The 18,502-nt window shown below is 49.3% G+C and overlaps 1 protein-coding gene across 1 annotated transcript in view; it reads left to right on the top strand.

The window, feature by feature from the left end:
• Window positions 1–18,502, top strand: part of LOC100076175 (protein FRA10AC1) — a 51,568-nt gene that overhangs the window by 12,273 nt on the left and 20,793 nt on the right. Inside the window, exons 2-8 of the mRNA XM_029061094.2 lie at window positions 341–417; window positions 5,491–5,586; window positions 5,739–5,784; window positions 7,001–7,077; window positions 8,520–8,603; window positions 10,090–10,174; window positions 16,216–16,261. Of these exons, the coding sequence (XP_028916927.1) occupies window positions 341–417; window positions 5,491–5,586; window positions 5,739–5,784; window positions 7,001–7,077; window positions 8,520–8,603; window positions 10,090–10,174; window positions 16,216–16,261 (511 nt within the window). The remainder of the gene's footprint in view (window positions 1–340; window positions 418–5,490; window positions 5,587–5,738; window positions 5,785–7,000; window positions 7,078–8,519; window positions 8,604–10,089; window positions 10,175–16,215; window positions 16,262–18,502) is intronic.

Raw genomic sequence — 18,502 nt, 5'->3', positions numbered from 1 at the left:
CTCCCCACCGCATTTCCCCCTCTGTTGCCACTTGCGACTCTTCCACGGCATCCAGGCGTTTACGTACTTATCTCTAAATCCGATTTCTTCCCTTCCCGGTAATTCATTTTAGTGTCTATCTCCTCCACTAAATTGTAAACCCCTCAAGGGTAGAAATCATGTCTATTAACCCTACTGTACTCTCCCCAGCACTTAGTCCAGCGATCTGCACGGAGTCGGCACCGACTAAATACTACCCACTGATAGATTGTAGTGCAGCTTTTCGACCCGGTGTTGTTACTTTGCAAGCATATCCCTCCTAACGTGTGAAAAATCTTCCATTTTAACTTATTTTCTCCAGGTCCACGGCCATGGGGACTACGACTCTGATTTTAGCGACGAAGAGCCGGCTGGAGAATCTGGTAGAGGAAAGAAAAGGTAATTATTTTATCTATTATTATAATTATATTATTATAAAATTATATTCTTATAAAAATAAATTATTTGTATTTATAAAAAAGTTTTATCCCCGCGAATGTCTAGACTGTGCGCTCCCTGAAGACTGTGAACTCCTTATGGGCAGGGATTTTGCCTATTTTATAGTTCTCTTGTCCTCTCCCAAGTGCTTTTGCATAGTGCTTTGCACACAGTTAGCGCTCAATAACTACAACCGATTGATAGTGTCCTGTAGCGACTCACCAGGAAACAAGCCGTGAAAGTCCCTGTGGCCAGTGAACAGGTCAGCTCGTTGCCCCGGTCTCTTTATTGCCCGCTGGCTCTGCTCTGCAGAAGTTCAGCTGCCTCCTCCCGGCTCGGAGACCGGTGATCTGTGGATTGTTCTCTGTCCTTCCCGGCTCTTCATAAGCAATAATTCTTATGATACTTGTCAAGCTGGGGTACATGCAAGTTAATCAGGTCAGGCACCGTCCTGCCCCACATTGGGCTCACGGTCTAAATAGGAGGGGGAACAGGTGTTTACGGTTGAGGAAGTGAAGTGACTTGTCCAGGTCACACAGGAGACAAGTGGCGAAACGGGGATTAGGAGCCGGGTCCTGCTGCTCTCTGCCCAGTAGAAAGCTTTCAGGATTCTGGATCGCACAGCTCCCCCCTCCAAAGGCTGCTCGGAGGAACTGTGGATTGATTGCTTTCCTGGACGAGGGTTGGGAAGGGATGGCTCTGCTAGCATCTCTCATTTTCCCCCTCTTATAGCCCTCTGTTAACTAAACCGCTGGGAAATCTTCGCAAACACTTTGCTTTTGTTTGGCTTGGGCCGGCCATCTTCAAGATGTACTGGGTGCTTCCCGGTTCCCGCCCCTTCAGGGTAGAGTGGTGGGAACGGCCCTGTAACTATCCCTGAGAAGGGGCAGTGTTCTTCCAGCTCCGTCCTGATAACGGCCTCTCTGATGCTGCGGTCTGCTCTCTTCCCCATGAAGGGAACAGCCACGCCTGGGGACTTTCCTCCTCCCCCCTCCTCTTTCCTGGGTGTGCTCCAGGATGGGAAGGGGAGACAGGTTTTAGGTGGGGAAGGTAGGCACTCTTTGTGTCCTGTCTTCCCCGTCAATAAGAAAGATCCTTTTTTTCGGTTTGTTTTTTTGAGTCAGAGCTGTCGTCCGGGATCCGAGAAGAATCCGCCCTCTGATGAGAATACTACCTCGTTTTCATCTAACGTGGGGTTGGGATATTTTGAAACCCTACATTAATGGGACTCGCTGCATCTAAACGCCACATGTGGGCACAGGGGGCCAGGTGGTTTCTCCTTTCACCTCGATGCCCCGTGCCCAGATGAGCTTGCCCGCATAGGTTCTCTCGTTCCCTGTCGGTGCACCCCAGCTAGAGCGTGGAATGGCCATCCCCACGGTGGCAGAAGCGAGTGCTCGTTGGGGCCTCGCCAGGGCTTGGCAGCGGGGAGCAACATCCCGTGTCAGATGGTTAACGTCGGATCATACTGAATGTGTCTCTGTATAGAAAATGGCTTCTCCTATCACACTTTAGGACAACGGTTCTTCTCCAAGAAGCCTTCTCTCCTCCAGGAAGCTCTGGAGGACTAAGCTCTCCTCCCTCTCCCTTCTGCATCGCCCTGACTCGCTCCCTTCATTTATCCTCCTCCCATACCCTCAGCACAGATGTCTATATCTGTAATTTATTTATTTATGTATATTAATGTCTGTCCCCGCCCCAGCCTGTGAGCTCGTTGTGGGGAGGGAATGTGTCTGTTGTTATACTCTACTCTCCCACGCACTTAGTAGAGTGCTCGGCACAGAGTAAGTGCTCAAGAAATACGATTGAATGAATGAACGAACAGCTCTCACACTGGGATTCACTATGAATGATGATGCCGGGTCTCGGGTTTGTTGACAGAACGGTTTTTCGCAAAGCAGAAGACCGACAAGGCCACGTGAGGAACGCGTCGTCCATTCTCTGGGCCCGCTCCCCTCAAGTGCCCCCTCCAAGGAGTGGCCTCCTGACCGCTTCCCGGCCACTTGGCCACAGACGGAGAGGCAGCCTGGCACCGCTGACAGATTGCCGGCCAAGCTGTCATTTGGCAACTTAGAGTCCAGTTACCAGTCCCTCCCTGGGAAATGGACCATCTTTTCATTGGCGTCTCTGGGTTCTGCCTCACGAGGGAAAGGAGAGCTACCGTACCAAACCCTTGGCCCGTGGGAGATTTTTCAAGTCTCAGAAAGAGCAGCTCATCCTCTTTTCTCTTTGGGGCTCCTGCTTACTTTTTATTATAGTCCACGTGGCTAGGAAGCCCTTACCTACCCTTGAACACTGTTTCTGCCATTTCGTGGATTCCCTTTCCAATAAACTATCTGTGTCCCGTTTCAAAGCGGAATGATTATTGTTATTATTGGGCGGGAGCGGGGGGGATGTTTCTGTTAAGTGCTTACTATGTGCTGAATTAAGCACGGAAGTAGTTTCAAGATATGATGATGGTATTTGTTCAGCGCTTACTATGTGCCAAGCACTGTTTTAAGGTAATCAGGTTGTCCCACGTGGGGCTCACAGTCTTAATCCCCGTTTTCCCGATGAGGTAACTGAGGCACAGAGAAGCTACGTGACTTGCCCAAAGTCACACAGCTGACAAGCGGCAGAGCCGGGATTGGAACCCACGACCTCCGCCTCCCAAGCCTGTGCTCTTTCCACTAAGCTATGCTGCTTCTCATAAGATAATCGAGTTGTAGTCCCTGTCCCACACGAAGCCCAGAGCGTAGGAGTTCAGGGATCGAATGCCCGTTTTGCAGATGCGGTAACTGAGGCCCAGAAGAAATGAAGTGATTTGCCCAAGGTCACACGGCAGGCAGTGGCGGAGCCGGAAGTAGAACCAGGTCCTCTGACTCCCAAGCCTGTGCTCTTTTAACTTGTTCATGCTGCTGATTTATTCTGAAAGCCGCCCTGTTGGAGTCTTTCCTGGAAGCCGCGTGTTTCCAACATGCATGAGTCACCCTAGACTGAAAATATTGTTTTCCAGTTGAGGATAGTGAAGGCTGTCCGTAAGAATGGTTTTATTTTGAATCTTAGAGGACATGTTAAGCTTGAGCCACCTTGCCAAAATAATAATAATAATTGTATTTGGTAAGCACTTACTATGTGTCAAGCACTGTTCTAAGCACTGGGGGAGATACCGTCAGGTCCTGCATGAGGCTCCCAGTCTAAGCGTGAGGGAGAACAGGTACTAAATCCCCATTTTACAGTTGAGAAAACTGAGACAGAGAAGTAAAGTGACTTGCCCAAGGTCACACGGCAGGTAAATGGAGGAGCTGGGATTAGAACCCAGGTCTTCCGACTCTGAAGCCCACACGCTCTTTCCACTAGGCCATGCTGCTGCTCTGCTTTTGCTTCGTTACAGTTCCTCCAAGTTCTGTTGCAGAATGGGGTAAACTCGTCGTCATCCTCAACATCACCCAAAATATACTTCCTCTTTTTATTTTGCAGAAAGAGCACAGGTCTGGAAGTCAGAGGATCGGGCTTCTCATCCCAGCTCTGCCACTCACCTGCTGTGCGACTTGGGCAAATCACTTCACTTCTCTGGCCTCGGTTACCTCATCCATAAAATGGGGATTCGATCGAGGCCTGTCCTCCCTCCTGCTTAGATGCTAAGGCCCAGGTGGGACGGACTGGGGCCCACCTGATTTATCTTCTGTCTACCCCAGTGCTTGGCACATAGCAGTCCACAAATCCCCCAGTTATTATAATTATTGTTATTTGAAAGGGCCCTTGGGGTCCAAGTGACATTTTTTTTTTCCTAGCAACAGTTACCTTTCGCTCTAGTCTTTGTGAGGTTCAGGAGGGAGCAGGTTGGCGAGCTGCCTCTCTGGCCCTTCCGGAAGGCTCCGGGTGCCCGCCAACTAGCCAGTGATTCGGGGAGACCCCGAGGCTGCCCCAGGTTTGGGGACAGCCCTGTCATCCTGCGGCGACGTCTCTTCAGCTTCTGAGAATTAGGGGATGTTCGAGTGTCTTTGAGGACTGGCGCTCTGATGCTTCCTTTTCTCTCAAGAACAGGTACAATAGGTAGGGTTCTTATCAGTTCAGCCAGGCTCCCTCCATCGTTTGAAGTCTCAGAAAGGTTCGTGGGCTTTCTCAGGCAGCCAGTGGCCGGCAGACCTCCGGCGTTGGGAAGCCGGCAGACCTCCGGTGTTCCGAAGGCTGGCAGGCGGACGGCCTTCCGCCAGCTGCTGGCTGGGCTACCCAGTGCCATGCCTTCCGGGACCCGGGCTCCTTCCGCGACTACTTCCAGTTTGACGTTACCCCCAGGGCTTCTCTCCTGAGACCCAGAGGGCAGTCTTGAGTCTTCCTCCGTTGCTCTTCTAATGTCTTTTGGGGGTATTATGTCCGGTGGGGGAGGTTTAATCTGGCGGCGACGGGGGCGGCTGCATCCAGAGGTCAGATCTCCCTCACCCCCCACCCACCGGGCTCCCTTGGCCATCCCATTTGGCAGCCAATGGCCAGGGAGGCCGAAAGTGATGCCGGTGCCCTGCATCACACTCTGTTCCTCGTCCCAGGTCCCCCAGCGCTCTCAAAGCATCCCAAAAGAGTAAAGGAGGGACCCGGGTTGTGTAATAATTAATAATTATGGTACTTGTTGAGCGCTTACTATGTGCCAAGCACTCTTCTAAGTGCTGGGGTAGATACAAGTTAACGGGGTTAGACACAGTCCCTGTCCCACACGGGGCTCCCAGTCTTAATGCCCGTTTTACACAGGAGGCCCAGAGACTTTAAGTGACTTGACCACACAAGCAGACGTGTGGCAGAGCCGAGATTAGAACCCAGGTCCTCCTGACTCCATCCACTAAGTCCCGCTCCTCATGTTACAGGGGCCAAAATTTACGCAGAGAAAAACAAGCTGAAATTGTCCAGATCAGAGGAGGGTCATTTGTGAAGACAAGACTAGAATAGGTGTGGTGTCTTCATAAAGTCTCGTGATGTATCCGGAATGTGAGACGATCAACCTCTGAAAGCAGTGAACCTTGTGGGAAACGTGAATTCATCAATATTCTTTCTTTTAACCAGGGCAAGCAGTGAAGAATTGTTGCTCAGAAAGCCATTTCAGAAAGATAAATTCGGACAGATGCCGCACCACAAAGTTGCAGCAGTCGAGCTGGATAGGTATTTATTTCACTTCCGTGGGCTTTTTTTATTTCTGAAGTTTGGTTCTTCGTTCCGAATAAGAACGTAAAGTCGGATGTTTGTGGACGTTGAATGTGTAAAAAGACTACAAGAGCCTAACCCTGAATTCAAGGTAACGTTTCTTTTCCCAGGGAAGAAGCAAGGAATCGGAGATTTCATCTGTTGGCTATGGATGCCGTATCCTTTTAACGGGTCTCATCGTCCGTACCAGGTATCGGACCCGCTGGTTTCAAATTTGAGAGGAAACTCCTTCGAGGAACTTAAAGGGTAGTTCTCCTCCAAGTTATTTCAAGTCTATCTTCTCTATTGAGTCTGAAGAGTAAAAGTGGGGGAGAGAATTGGAATAAAATCCAAGAGTAACTGAACTAAGTCCAAGAGACCCTGTCTCTGACGGAAGCAGAGGACTCTAGGAGGGGCCTGCAGAGAGTGATCTGTTGAGTACTGATCTTCCGTCTGTACTCATTTGACTATTTGCTCTCTCTCCTTATCTTCTCTCTCCTTATTCCTGGCCCCTGGGCCTGGAGGCCACTTCCTGATTCCATGTGGCTACTCCTCTGTCCCACCGTCCTTTTCTTCTCACCCCTCCCCATTTCTGCCTCCTTGTCCCTGCTTTCTGCCTTGCAAACTGCGTTTCCTTGTAAGGGTCGTTCGTGTGCCTGTGATTTCTAAAGGCTGTTTATGAATTCATGTTACTGTTTCAGACCAAGAGGTTTAGGGTTGCTCTTCCATGACCCAGCAGGGTCTTTTAACATTTTCCTTACGGTTTTTAATTCTGTTTCCGTTTCCCTGAGAATCTTATGAGATCCCTTCCGGCTGTGTTAACCTTTGATTTTTCAAATGAAGCATCACACTTCGTGAGGCTCTCTCACTGCCTACTTGATTGTCGCCACGAATCCTAGTGCACGTAAAGCGTTTAATTTCATTCCTGAATATGATTAAAAGGTCAACATTATTCCTGTCTTAAAAATATTTGAGTGTATGCTATAGAATGACACTTTTTATGCAGCCCCGTTTCATGTATCTTGAAATCGCATTCTTCTTGGAAGACATTTCGGCTTTAGGTTCTTGTTTGTGAACAGTAAAACAATATCGGGTGATAGGATCAAGGTTAAAAATATCACAGTCTGCACGTTCCACAGTTAATCCTCCATGCTGGTCCAAACAAGGTTATTCTAGATGAAAGTGGATTCATCTCCTCATCATCATGTGCATGTAATATTTCATTTTAGAAATAGAGGCTTGTACATCAGACTTAAACCAGTGCTGATTAGAAGGGACAACAGTGGGAGAGTTTAAACAATCCTGGGGAGGAGGAGAAGAAAGAGAAAGAGGAAAGGGAGGAGGAGAGGGAGGAGAGGTGCAAGAAAAAAACCTTAACAGTTCTCTATTTCAGTATGCAAGGCATAGGAAGTTGGTGAACGATTATATTTTGTATTATGGAGGCAAAAAAGAAGATTTCCGACGCTCCGGGTAAGTACCCTGAAGTGACCCTGAAGTGTACCTCGAACTCATCTACCCCACCGCCAACCTCTCACCCACATCCTACCTCTTGCCTGGAATGCCCTCCCTCCTCATATCAGACGGATAATTGCTCTCCTCCACTTCAAAGCCTTATTGAAAGCACATCTCCTCCGAGAAGCCTTCCCTGACTAAGCCCTCCTCTCCTCTTCTCCCACTCCCTTCTATACCGCTCATACTTGCTCCGTTATTCATCCTCCCTCCCATCCCCACAGCACGTATGCATATATCTGTAATTTATTTTTTAATATCTACGTATGTCAGTGTCTGTCTCCCCATCTAGACCGTGAGCTCGAGTGGGCAGGAATGTGTCTTTTGTTATATTGTACTCTCCCAAGCACTTAGTACAGTGATTAGCACTTAGTAAGCGCTCAGTAGATACAATTTAATTGAATTGACGGATCCAGGGGAACTAAGCCCCGTCTGGCCTGGTGGCGTTAACAGCTCCGGCCGGGCACCCGGGAGCTGCCTCTCCCGCCGAGGTCTGGGTCTAGGGTCTCAGCAAGCTGGGCGACCACCGCAGCGCTGGATACTTGCCCCATTTGAACCCCAAAATGCCTGTGCAGCACTGGGAGGGAGCCCCTTAAGTGTGACCGCGGGCGAGTCACTTCACTTCTCTGTGCCTCAGTTACCGCATCTGGAAAAAGAGGTTTTAAGACTCTGAGCCCCGTGTGGGGCCGGGACATTGTCCAACTCGATTAGCTCGTTTCTTCCCCTGCACTTAGTGCGGTGCCTAACACACGGTAAGCGCCCAAGTACCGCGTAAAAAACAAAAAGAGGCCTTCAGGGCCTGCTATGGCAAAAGCAGTAGCACTCTTGGAAAAAGTCAGTATGCATTGATGAGCTTTCGTTCTGGCAGTATTTCTTGCTGATCAAGACCTAAAGCAAAAGCCCAACGTTAACCGCTCGAAAGTGCATTCGTCTCCTATCCATACCCTTCCCTTCCCCTCCCCTTGCCTCAATCGGTCAATCAATTATATTTACTGAACACTTACCGCGTGCAGAGGACTGTACTAAGCACTTGGGAGAGTACAGTACAAAAGAGTGGGGAGACGTTCCCTCCCCACAATGAGCTTGCAGTCTAGAGGAGGAGATGGGCACAGATCTCAATAAATAAATTACCCCCCATCTACCATCCCAACACTTTGGGCCAACTACAGAATCACTTGTATTGCTTTTGTTCTTACCTTAAGGGTTCGCTTATACACCTGCTTTCCTCCTTCATCTCCGGAAATTATTTTGGCGCCTTTCTCCGCCCCCTAGATCTCTCCAAGATCAGGGACTATTTCTACTGCCTCTCTTTTACTCTGCGCTCATCTTAGTACAGTGCTGTGCGCAGAGTTAGGGGCTCATAGGTCCTGTTGATTGACTGATTAAAATATTTCCTTTCCCAGAGAAAATGACAAGACGGACCTGGATGTGGTCAGAGAAAACCATAGGTTTCTGTGGAAAGAAGAGGACGAAGTGGACATGACTTGGTAAACTACCTGGGGTCAATCCATCTTATTTTAGGTTGCTCTGGGGGGTTTTTAGGTCTCTCACCTCGCAGGAGGCCATGGTCTCACTTGCCGGCGAGCCGCATAATTGCTTCTAGGACTATTCCGAGCGTAGCGTTGCAATTTCGAATCCAAGTATGGAAAGCTAAAAGCCGTTTTCGAGGTGACTCAGCTTCTCCACTGGTACCTTTTGATTGGGCCTCTGGGCCGCTTGACATTCTGGGGCCTTCCGGGAGGATACCAGTGGGGGTCCGCGACGAGGCCCACCATCCTTCATCCTCTGCTTGTCCGACCTCAGACCGTGACAGTCGGAGGAGCTGCCCGAGCCCAGTGGGGTTCCCCTACCCCTCTCCAGTTTAGGGAGCGGCCCAGAGTCGAAACTTGAGTGGACTTCTGATTCCCAAGAAAACCTTAGACGGCGGGACTAATTAACCCCGTCCCATTAGACGTTCAGGAAGTCCTGTCGATGGATCGTTGGAGTGATAGTTTCCTGAGAGTGTCAGTTGACTGGGTCCGGCTGATCTAGATCCCGGCTGAATCAGTCCGTCGGTCAGTGGACTTGATTGAGTGCTTACTGTGTTCAGGAGCTTAAGAGAGGAAATTACAATGGAGTTGGTTGACGCTCTCCCCACCCGCAAGGGCTCTTTGCCGAAATCTGCCCCGGCTCCGTACCTTCGGGCCCAGCCAGCGGGCGAGTGGAATTTGAAAGTCCATGTCCCGCCCCAGGCCCCTGACTGGTTGGGGCCCTGTGACATGGGATCTCGGGGTTGGTCGGACAGCCGCGATCTCGGATACCACGGCAGTGGCCGTCACCCCAGAAGAGGGCTGGAGTAGCTTTGGCTTCCTTAAGATTACAAAAAAAATCTGAGGCCTGAAGAATCCAACCCCTCCGTTTCCCGTCGACTCAGCGGCTCAGAAGCAGCACTGCCTAGTGAGTAGAGCGCGGCCCTGGGAGTCAGCCGGACCTGGGTTCTAATCCTGGCTCTGCCACTTGTCTGCTCTGTGACTTTGGGCAGGTCATTTCACTTCCCTGTGCCTCGGTTACCTCTTCTGGAAAATGGGGATTAAGACAGTGAGCCCCGTGTGGGAAAGGGACCGTGTCCAACCTAACTAGCTTGAATCTACCCCAGGGCTCAGTACAGGGCCTGGCACAGAATAAGTGCTTAACAAATACCATTTAAAAAGAAAAAATGAAGTGCCATTTCCTTAAATGGGCACTTTCAAAATCACAACTACAGTGTTTTGCAGGATCATGCTGCTTAAATAGTCACGGCAGAGTCAGGGATGATGCATAAAATAGATAATAGGATCCTGTGGGAACCCTGTATCAGTCCTCTACTGACTTGGTCGTGACGATTTGTAATTTCCTATTTCCCGTCTTATTAATATTCACCTCCAGAATTTCCTCAGGTGCGAAGCTGTGATTGGATCTGTGTCTAATTGTAAAAGTGTGCTCTTCTGTCTCCAGGGAGAAGAGGCTTGCCAAGAAATACTATGACAAACTATTCAAGGAATACTGTATTGCTGATCTCAGTAGATACAAAGATAACAAGGTAGGCATTCGAAGAGGAGCCTTGAAATCTTTTTGGTTCAAGCAAAAAGTCGGGTATAATTTGCCGTTCTGTTCCAACGTACTAGTAATTCTGCTTCTGCCCAAAGGCGTCCTGTGATTACCTATCTAAATGGCACCCCTCCTGCCGGGGAACTTGTGCAGATCTTCAGGGCTGAGGAGACGTGTGGGGTGACCCAGGGCAGGCTGTGATCAATCGGTCATATTTATTGAGTGTTAATTATGTGTGGAGAAGCAGTGTGGCGAAGAGATAGAAGCCCGAGTCAGAGGGCCATGGGTTCTAATCCCGGCTCCGTCACACGTCCTCTGTGTTGTGTGGGGCAAGTTACTTCACTTCTCTGTGCCTCAGTTACCTCATCTGAAAAATGGGGATTGAAACTGTGGACATGGGACAAGGACTGTGTCCATCCCAATTGGCTTGTATCCCTCCCAGTACTTGGCACACAGTAAGCACTGACAAACAAACACCGCTATTATTATTATTATTAGAGCACTGTACGGAGCACTTGGGAGAGTACAACAGATGACTCTTCCCCTCTCTCCCAGCAGCATCTCAGGGGAGATCACCTTCTCTTAAAATCCGGCCCCTCCGCCGCTCTTCCCTCTGACCGCATCCTTATTAAAACACTGGCCTCCTCCCCGCCCACCATCTTCCACCTCTCACTCTCCAGTGGCATTTTCCCCATTGTTTTCAAACGTGCCCCTGTATCTCCTACCCCCCCAAAACCCTCCCTTGATCCCGGTACTCCCTCTAGTTATTGTCTTATTTCCCGTCTGCCTTTCCTTTCCACATTCCATGAGTGAGCTGTTCATACCTATTGCCTCAAATTCCTCTCTTTCCATTCTCTTCCTGACGTCTCCCCCAACCACACACACACATTCTGGCTTCTACCCCCAGCACTCCATTAAACTGCCCTCTCTAAGATCACCAGTGACCTTCTGGCCAAATCCAGTGGTCTCTGCTCTTCAACAATGTGGACCACCCCCTTCTGGAAACACAGCCCAAGCGTTCATTCACTGACATATTCCTCGCCTGGTTCTCCTCCTGTCTCACTGGCTGCTCCTTCTCGGTCTCTCGACTCCTCCTCTGCCTCCCGTCCTCTCACCGTAGGAGACCCGTAAGGCTCATTTTGGGGTTCCCCATTATTCTCCACCGACTCCCCTGGAGAATCCCTTCACTCCACAGCTCAACTGACCCATCGTGGTTGATTCCCCAATCTACCTCCAGCCCCGACCTCTTTCCTTCTCTGCGGCCTTGTATTTCCTCCTGCCTTCAGGACCTCTCTACTTGGATGTACTGCTGATAACTCAAACGTAACATGTCCAAAACGGAACTCCTTATCTTCCCAACCAAACCCTGTCCTCCCCCAGTTTTTCCCAGTACTCCCTGACCCACAAACCCATATTCTGAGCATTTTCCTCAACTCATCCAACCCTCACGTTCAGTCTTTTTAGAGAAGCAGCGTGGCTCAGTGGAAAGAGCACGGGCTTTGGAGTCAGAGGTCATGGGTTCGAATCCCGGCTCGGTCACTTGTCAGCTGTGTGACTTTGGGCAGGTCACTTGACTTCTCGGTGCCTCAGTTACCTCATCTGTAAAATGGGGATGCAGACTGTGAGCCCCACGTGGGACAACCTGATTCCCCTGTGTCTACCCCAGCGCTTAGAACAGTGCTCGGCACATAGTAAGCGCTTAACAAATACCAACATTATTATTATTATTGTCTTTTTCCAGATCCTCTTGGTCCTTCCTTCACACCTCTCTAGAACCCTCTCCTTCCTCTCCTTGCAGACTCTTATCACATTGGCCCAGTCACTTATTATATCCCACCTTAATTTCGGCATCGGATCTTCACTGACCTCCTTGCATCCAGTCCATACTCCACTCTCCTGCCTGGATCATTTTCTTAAAAAAGAAAACGTCCTCACTGTCTCATACCATCCAGTGATTGCCCATCCCTCTCCACATTAAATATAAACTCCTTAGCACTGACTTCAAGGGTCTCAATCAGCTCTCTCCCTCCTACCTTAGAGAGGGAGCATGGCCTAGTGGCAAGAGCATGGGCTTGGGAGTCAGAGGACGTGGGTTCCAATCCTGGCTCCGCCACATGTCTGCTGTATGACCTTGGGCAACTCACTTCACTACTCTGTGCCTCAGTTCCCTCATCTGTAAAATGGGGATTCAGACTCTGAGCCCTGTGTGGGGCAACCTGATGGCCTTGTGTCTGCCCCAGTGCTTAGAACAGTGCTTGGCACGTAGTAAGCGCTTAACGAACACTGTAATTTTATTGTTGTTACCTTGCTGATCTCCTACTACAACCCATCCCACACACTTTGCTCCTCTAATTCCAACCTACTCACTGTACCCAGATCTCATCTCAACTATGCTCTTGCCCACATCCCCACTCTGGCCTGGAACACCCTGTCCTTTTATATCCAACAGACCAACAATATCCCCATCTTCAAAGCCCTCCATCTTCCCAAAGCGACTGTCCCTGACTAACCCTCACTCCCCTAAGCCCTTTCTTCTACATCGCTCTTGTACTTGGTTCTGGACCGCTTGAGCGCTTTGATATTCCCCCGACTCTCAGCCTTACAGCACGATACCTATCCTTATACTCTACGGTTTCCCTACTCTCCAATCTATTTTACTCAGGAAGCGATCACCGAATACTACTGATTGATTGCCGTGACGGCTGGAGCCTTCTTCCAAAGGAATGACTGAGGGGAACTTGCCCCACAGATCAGTAAAATCAGTGAGGGCAGCCCTGACTAACGATTCAGATCAAAACAATTCACCCTGTGCTAGAATTACATAGCCTGGTGTCCACCCTGATGTCCTTCTCCCTCCTACCATTCCTCTCCAAACTCCTTGAGCGAATTGTCTCAAGTTTCTCTCCTCCAATTCTCTCCTTGATCACCTCCAATCTGGCTTCTGTCCCCTTCATTCCACAGAAACCACCCTCTTAAAGATCACGGACGATCTCCTTGCCACATCCAACGGTCTCTACTCCATCCTCATCCTCCTCGACTTCTCAGTTGCCTTCGGCACAGTCGACCACCCCCTTCTCCTGGAAACATTATCCAATTTTGGCTTCACTGACAGTGGTCTCTCCTTGTTCTATCTCTCTGGCTGTTAATTCTCCGTCCCTTTCAATGGGCTCCTCCTCTGCCTCCCACCTCCTGTGAGTGACCCTCAGTGTTCAGTTCTGGGTCCCCTTTTATTCTCCCTCTACCCGCACTCCCTTGGAGAATTCATTCGCTCCAGTGGATTGTGCTACCGCCTCTGTGCAGATGATCCCCAAATCTGCATCTCCATCCCTGATTTCTTCCCTCTGCACAGTCTCGCATTTCCTCTTGCCTTCGAGCCATCACTACGTGGTTGGCCTGCCACTACCTCAGACTTGACAGGTCCAAAATAGAACACCATATCTTCCCAACCAAATCCTGTGATTTTCCCATCACCGTAGACGGGACCTCCGTCCTTCCTGCCTCTCAAGTCCGTAACCTTATCTCACTCGTTCAACCCACACATTCAACCTATCTCTAAATCCTGTGCTTCAACCTTCACAACTTCGCTATAATCGGCTCTCTTCTCTCCATCCAAATTGCTTACCATATTAATGCGGGCAGTTATCCTATCCTGCCTTGAATACTCTAACAGCCTCCTTGCCAACTTTCCTGCCTCCTGTCTCTTCCCCACTCCGGTCCATACTTCACTCTGCCGTCCGGATCGTTTTTCTACAAAGATATTCAGTCCACATCTACCCACTCCTCAAGAACCCGTAGAGGTTGCCTGTCCACCACCTCTTCAAACAGAAACTCCTCACCATCGACTTTATAGAATTCAGTCGCCTTGCCCCCTCTTACCTCGCCGCTCTCCTACTGCAACGCAGCCCACACACTCCCCTCCTCTAATGCCAAACAACTCACTGTACCCTGATCTCGTCTGTCTCATCATCGACCTCTCGACCACGGCCTACCTCTGTCCAGGAATGCCCTCCCTCTTCGTATCTGCCAGTTACTCTCCCCTCCTTCCCAGCCTTATTGATCTCCTCCAAGAGGCCTTCCCTGACTAAGCCCCCATTTCCTTTTCTCCCACTCCCTTCTGCATTGCTTTGATTTACACCTTTACTCTCCTCTCCCCCTCCGCCCCACAGCACTCGTGTACATTTTGTAATTTATTTATACGAATGCTCGTCTCCACCTCTATTGGGTAGGGAATGTGTCTGATATATTGTTATACGGTGCTCTGCACACAGTAAGCACTCAATAACTATGATGGATTGATTGATTACACCAGTCACATACTCGCTAAATCCCCACTTTAATGTCTGCTGGGTAGGCCCTGTCAGAAAGATGTTCTTAGCAGCAGTGGGTAGTGGAGACTGGAGAGGGGAGAGGCCGGAGGCAGAGAGATCAGTGAGAAGGTTGATACAATAGTTGAGCTGCATTGTGACCGGAGTGGGAGTTTGTGGATGGTGAGGAAGGAACGGATCTGGGAGTCATTGTATGAGAAGAACCAGCAGGAGTCCACAGAGGACTGAATATGAGAATTGAAAGAGAGTGAGAAGTCAAGGAGGATAACAAGGTAGTAGACACCAAGAACAGGGAGGTTGGTGGTATAATTGAGTGAGGTAGGCAAATTTGGAGGAGTGTATTTAGGAGGGAAGACGAGGTTTCAGATGAATCAAGTTTTAGTGCTGGTGGGTCATTCAGCTGAAGATGTCCTGGGAGCAAGAGGAGATGCAGATTTGCATGTTGCGACCCTGTAGAGGTGACAGCTGAAGCCAAGTGAGCGGATGGGATTCCCAAAAGAGTGGTCGTTGAGGAGAAGAGTAGGGAACCCAGAAGAGAGCTGTGCAATTGCATCCACAGTTAAAGGATGAGTGGTGGAAGAGGAGCCAGCTAATGAAACTGAGGAGGAGTGGTCAGAGAGGTCGGAGGAGGACAGGGTTAGAGCTGTGACCACCAAACCCAGGCATGAGAGGGTTTCGAGGAGGCTGGAGTGGTCTGGTGTCAAAGGCAGCTGAGAAGCCAAGGAGGATTAGGGGAGGCCAGAGCCCCTGGGATTCGGCCGTGAGGATGACACTGGGGATCTTAGAGAATTCAGTCTCAGTGGAGTGAAGGGGTCAAAAAGCCAATTAGACTTGGTCAGGGAGAGAGTTGGTAGGGAGGAAGGAGTGTAAATTGACCCCTTCCAGGAGTCTGGAAAGAAATGGGAGCAGGGAGATGGGGCGATAACTACAGGGAGCTGCGGGATCGAGGTGGGTCTTTGTAAGTCAGAGGGGCCTGAGAGTCAGGGGGAAACGGGTCCGTTTGGAAACAGAATGGAAGAAGCCAACAGAGAGTGGGAGGTTGAAGATAGCGGTGCAAGGAGGGGAGAAGAGTGGGGGCAAATGCTTTTAGGAGGTGAGAAGGGACATGGCCTGGGTCGAGAAACGGCAGGGAAGCAAGAGAAGGAAAGACAAGGAGAAGATGAAGAAGCTTGGGGAAGTTTCCACCCTATGGTGTCAGTTTTGTCAGATTAGTTGTCATGGTGGTCAGGAAGGAGGCTCTGGGGGCATTGGGAACTTGAGGAGAGAGTGGAAAGTTTGGAAGAGCTGCTTGGAGTTGTGGACGTGGGATCTGAAGGAACAGAACAGTTGTGGAATTAGGAAGCAGCATAGCCTAGTGGATAGAGCACGGACCTAGGAGTCAGAAGGACCTGGGCTCTAATCCCGACTCCGCCACTTGTCTGCCATGTGACCTTGGGGAAATCACTTTTCGTCACTTTGCCTCAGTTACCTCGTGTAAAATGAGGATTAAGACTGAGACACTCATGTGGGACAGGGACTGCTTCCAACACAATTTCCTTGTATTCACCCCAATGCTTAGTACAGTGCCTGGTACTTAAGCACTTAAAAGGATTTTCCTAAATCAGGTTCCAGATTTGAGTAGACATAGAAATCTGAAGAGTGGGTAGAATGTAAACTTTGTTAATGTCAAATTATTTTTGTGTAACATAGGACTTTCTTTTTTTACCAGTTTGGATTTAGGTGGCGAGTAGATAAAGAAGTAATATCCGGAAAAGGTAATGATTTACCTCCGCCCCCCATTCAGATTATTGATGTACAAAATAATATCACCAATTTGCAAATTAGATCTCTGTTTCTCCTCCCTACTCCTCTCTTCCTCCCGCTCCTCTTACTGATCTTATCTCCCTCCATCTGCCTCTCTCTCTCGGTTTCACTTTCTCCCTCCTTCCTCTCTCTCATCCTCTCTGCTGCTGCTCTTTGGACTGTTTTGCTCCTCACTAGCAATTCCACTAGTGAGTGCCTGAATTCTGGAGCAGCGTTTGGAAGGGATCCACTTTTGCTCAAATGAAAGTTGGGGGGTTAGCGGCAAATCGGGTTTTGCCAATATTCAAGAATTTGCTACATCTGTTGAATACACCTTCTGCAAATGACTGCGATAAGCAGGGCAGACTTTTTTTGAGAATTTTATATATGATGTGTCTGTGTGTGTATAAATGTAGATCTTCAAGTTAATTGATTCATAAAATTCCCCCTGATTGTTCTAATTAAACTGCTGAGTCCCGCCCATCTCGGTGTTCATTACTGGAATTTTGGGATACGGTTTGTTTTGATGCTAAATATCTGATGACTCTCATTTAAGATAACCAGGTTAGAGATGGCCAATTTAGCTGTATTTAATATAGGGAGTCTTGCGAATGGGAGGGTGGGCATTGTGTTTTGAGCCCAGAGGAGATCTTGGGGTGGGTTTTTCCGAGGGTGGGGACCCTGGGAGTCGCACCTAGAGAACAGTCTCACCTGGGGAAGTTGAAGGGAAAAGTCCAGAGTGCCAATTCCTCTCTGAGGCCGAACAGCGTCACATCGGGAAAGCCTGTTTCCGAATTTGCCACCGCTCCACCTGCTGCTCCTAAACTCGCTCTCTCTGTTCCCTCCAAGCTAGCCTTCTGACTGACACTCACCGTCAACTCTCCCACCTCCGTCCCCTCGCCTACCGCTAGGCTCCAAACTAAATAAGGAGTTGTGGTGTTAGCTCTTGCAGGGATCTGCAGAATTAGAAGTTTGCCCCGCTGTGTGTGGAAATGGTTTTTCAACTGTAGTGAAAAACGTGTCCACTTGAGGTTAAACCGCAGCCTTCTTTTCTCCATAAAGCACCCTGAAGCAGGCTAAATCCTTCCCGAACTGTCTCGCCATTACTTAGAATTCCTTTCTATATAGGGTCTCCCTCTTTGATCATCATTTCTGCTCATCTGCTTTCTCAAAAATCGCCTTTTTAATCCACAAACTTCACCTAAGAGTCTAGGGTGAGCGGCAAACCTCCATAATGACGTCCTCTTCTGCCTCCTGCCTTCTGCCTTCTGCCTCTTCTGAGAAGTGGGGATTTCTCGTTTCCTTCCTAAAGCAGACAAGAATCAGGATGAGGTGGAAGGGCATAGATTTTAGCTGGATTTTTAATCCTTTGCTTGACAACCGTGATTCTCTGCTGCTTTCAGGTAGAGCAAAGAACCTGGCTTTCAGTTTGTATTCAGAGTAGGGAAGGGAGAAGTAGGATGAGGAGAGATATGAATTCTGTGCAGTTAGTGGACGTAATATCAGGCGGGACTTATAGATCTGGGCTACCTCGGCAATTAGTGAATTAAGCCGCCCTGAGTTTTACGTTTTACGGTCATTTGGAACTGTGACACCCTGAGTATTCTACGGGTCATCCATTCAAGGATCACACTTTCGTACAGTTGCTAGGCCGCTTCAGGGAATACAGACTTCATTAAAGGATAGAAATTAGTTGGAATGTTTCACACCCGGTCCCCGCTGGGAATAATGTGTTTAAAACACTGGAAAAGTGAAACTGTTCTCCGGTGTGATTGCAAGTACGGCGTTTCGATTTGGAGGGCAGAAGTAGTCTCTGCTAGGTGACTCAAGCGTCTAATGCCAAAGCTGAGTGTTCGCAGTTCTGCGGGAGCCCGGGGTTTTTTTTAATCCTGCATTTTGGCTAGCATGCGATGGGCCACTTAGGGAGCATCCCTCTGATGACATTATAAATGACATTTTCATATCGATCCCCCTCTTGATTGTGAGTCCGTTATGAGCAGGGAATGCGCCTTCTACTTCTGCTGTCTTGTACCCTCCCAAGCATTTTGTACAGTGGTGGGCACATAGTAAGCGCTTAGTAAATACGATTGATTGAGTGACCTGAGCTGGGCGGGATGTGACACAGTGTACGACCCACTGAGAGAAGCTCGGGTGGCCCTTAAAGCGGGATCCTGTGAGGTCGTGGCAGAGGAGAACTGGGGTTTTAAGATGTG

Source organism: Ornithorhynchus anatinus, chromosome 3, assembly GCF_004115215.2.
Source record: "Ornithorhynchus anatinus isolate Pmale09 chromosome 3, mOrnAna1.pri.v4, whole genome shotgun sequence".
Lineage (NCBI taxonomy): Eukaryota > Metazoa > Chordata > Mammalia > Monotremata > Ornithorhynchidae > Ornithorhynchus > Ornithorhynchus anatinus.
The sequence above is the reverse complement of the archived record's forward strand: the minus strand, read 5'-3'. Positions and strand labels throughout refer to the sequence as shown.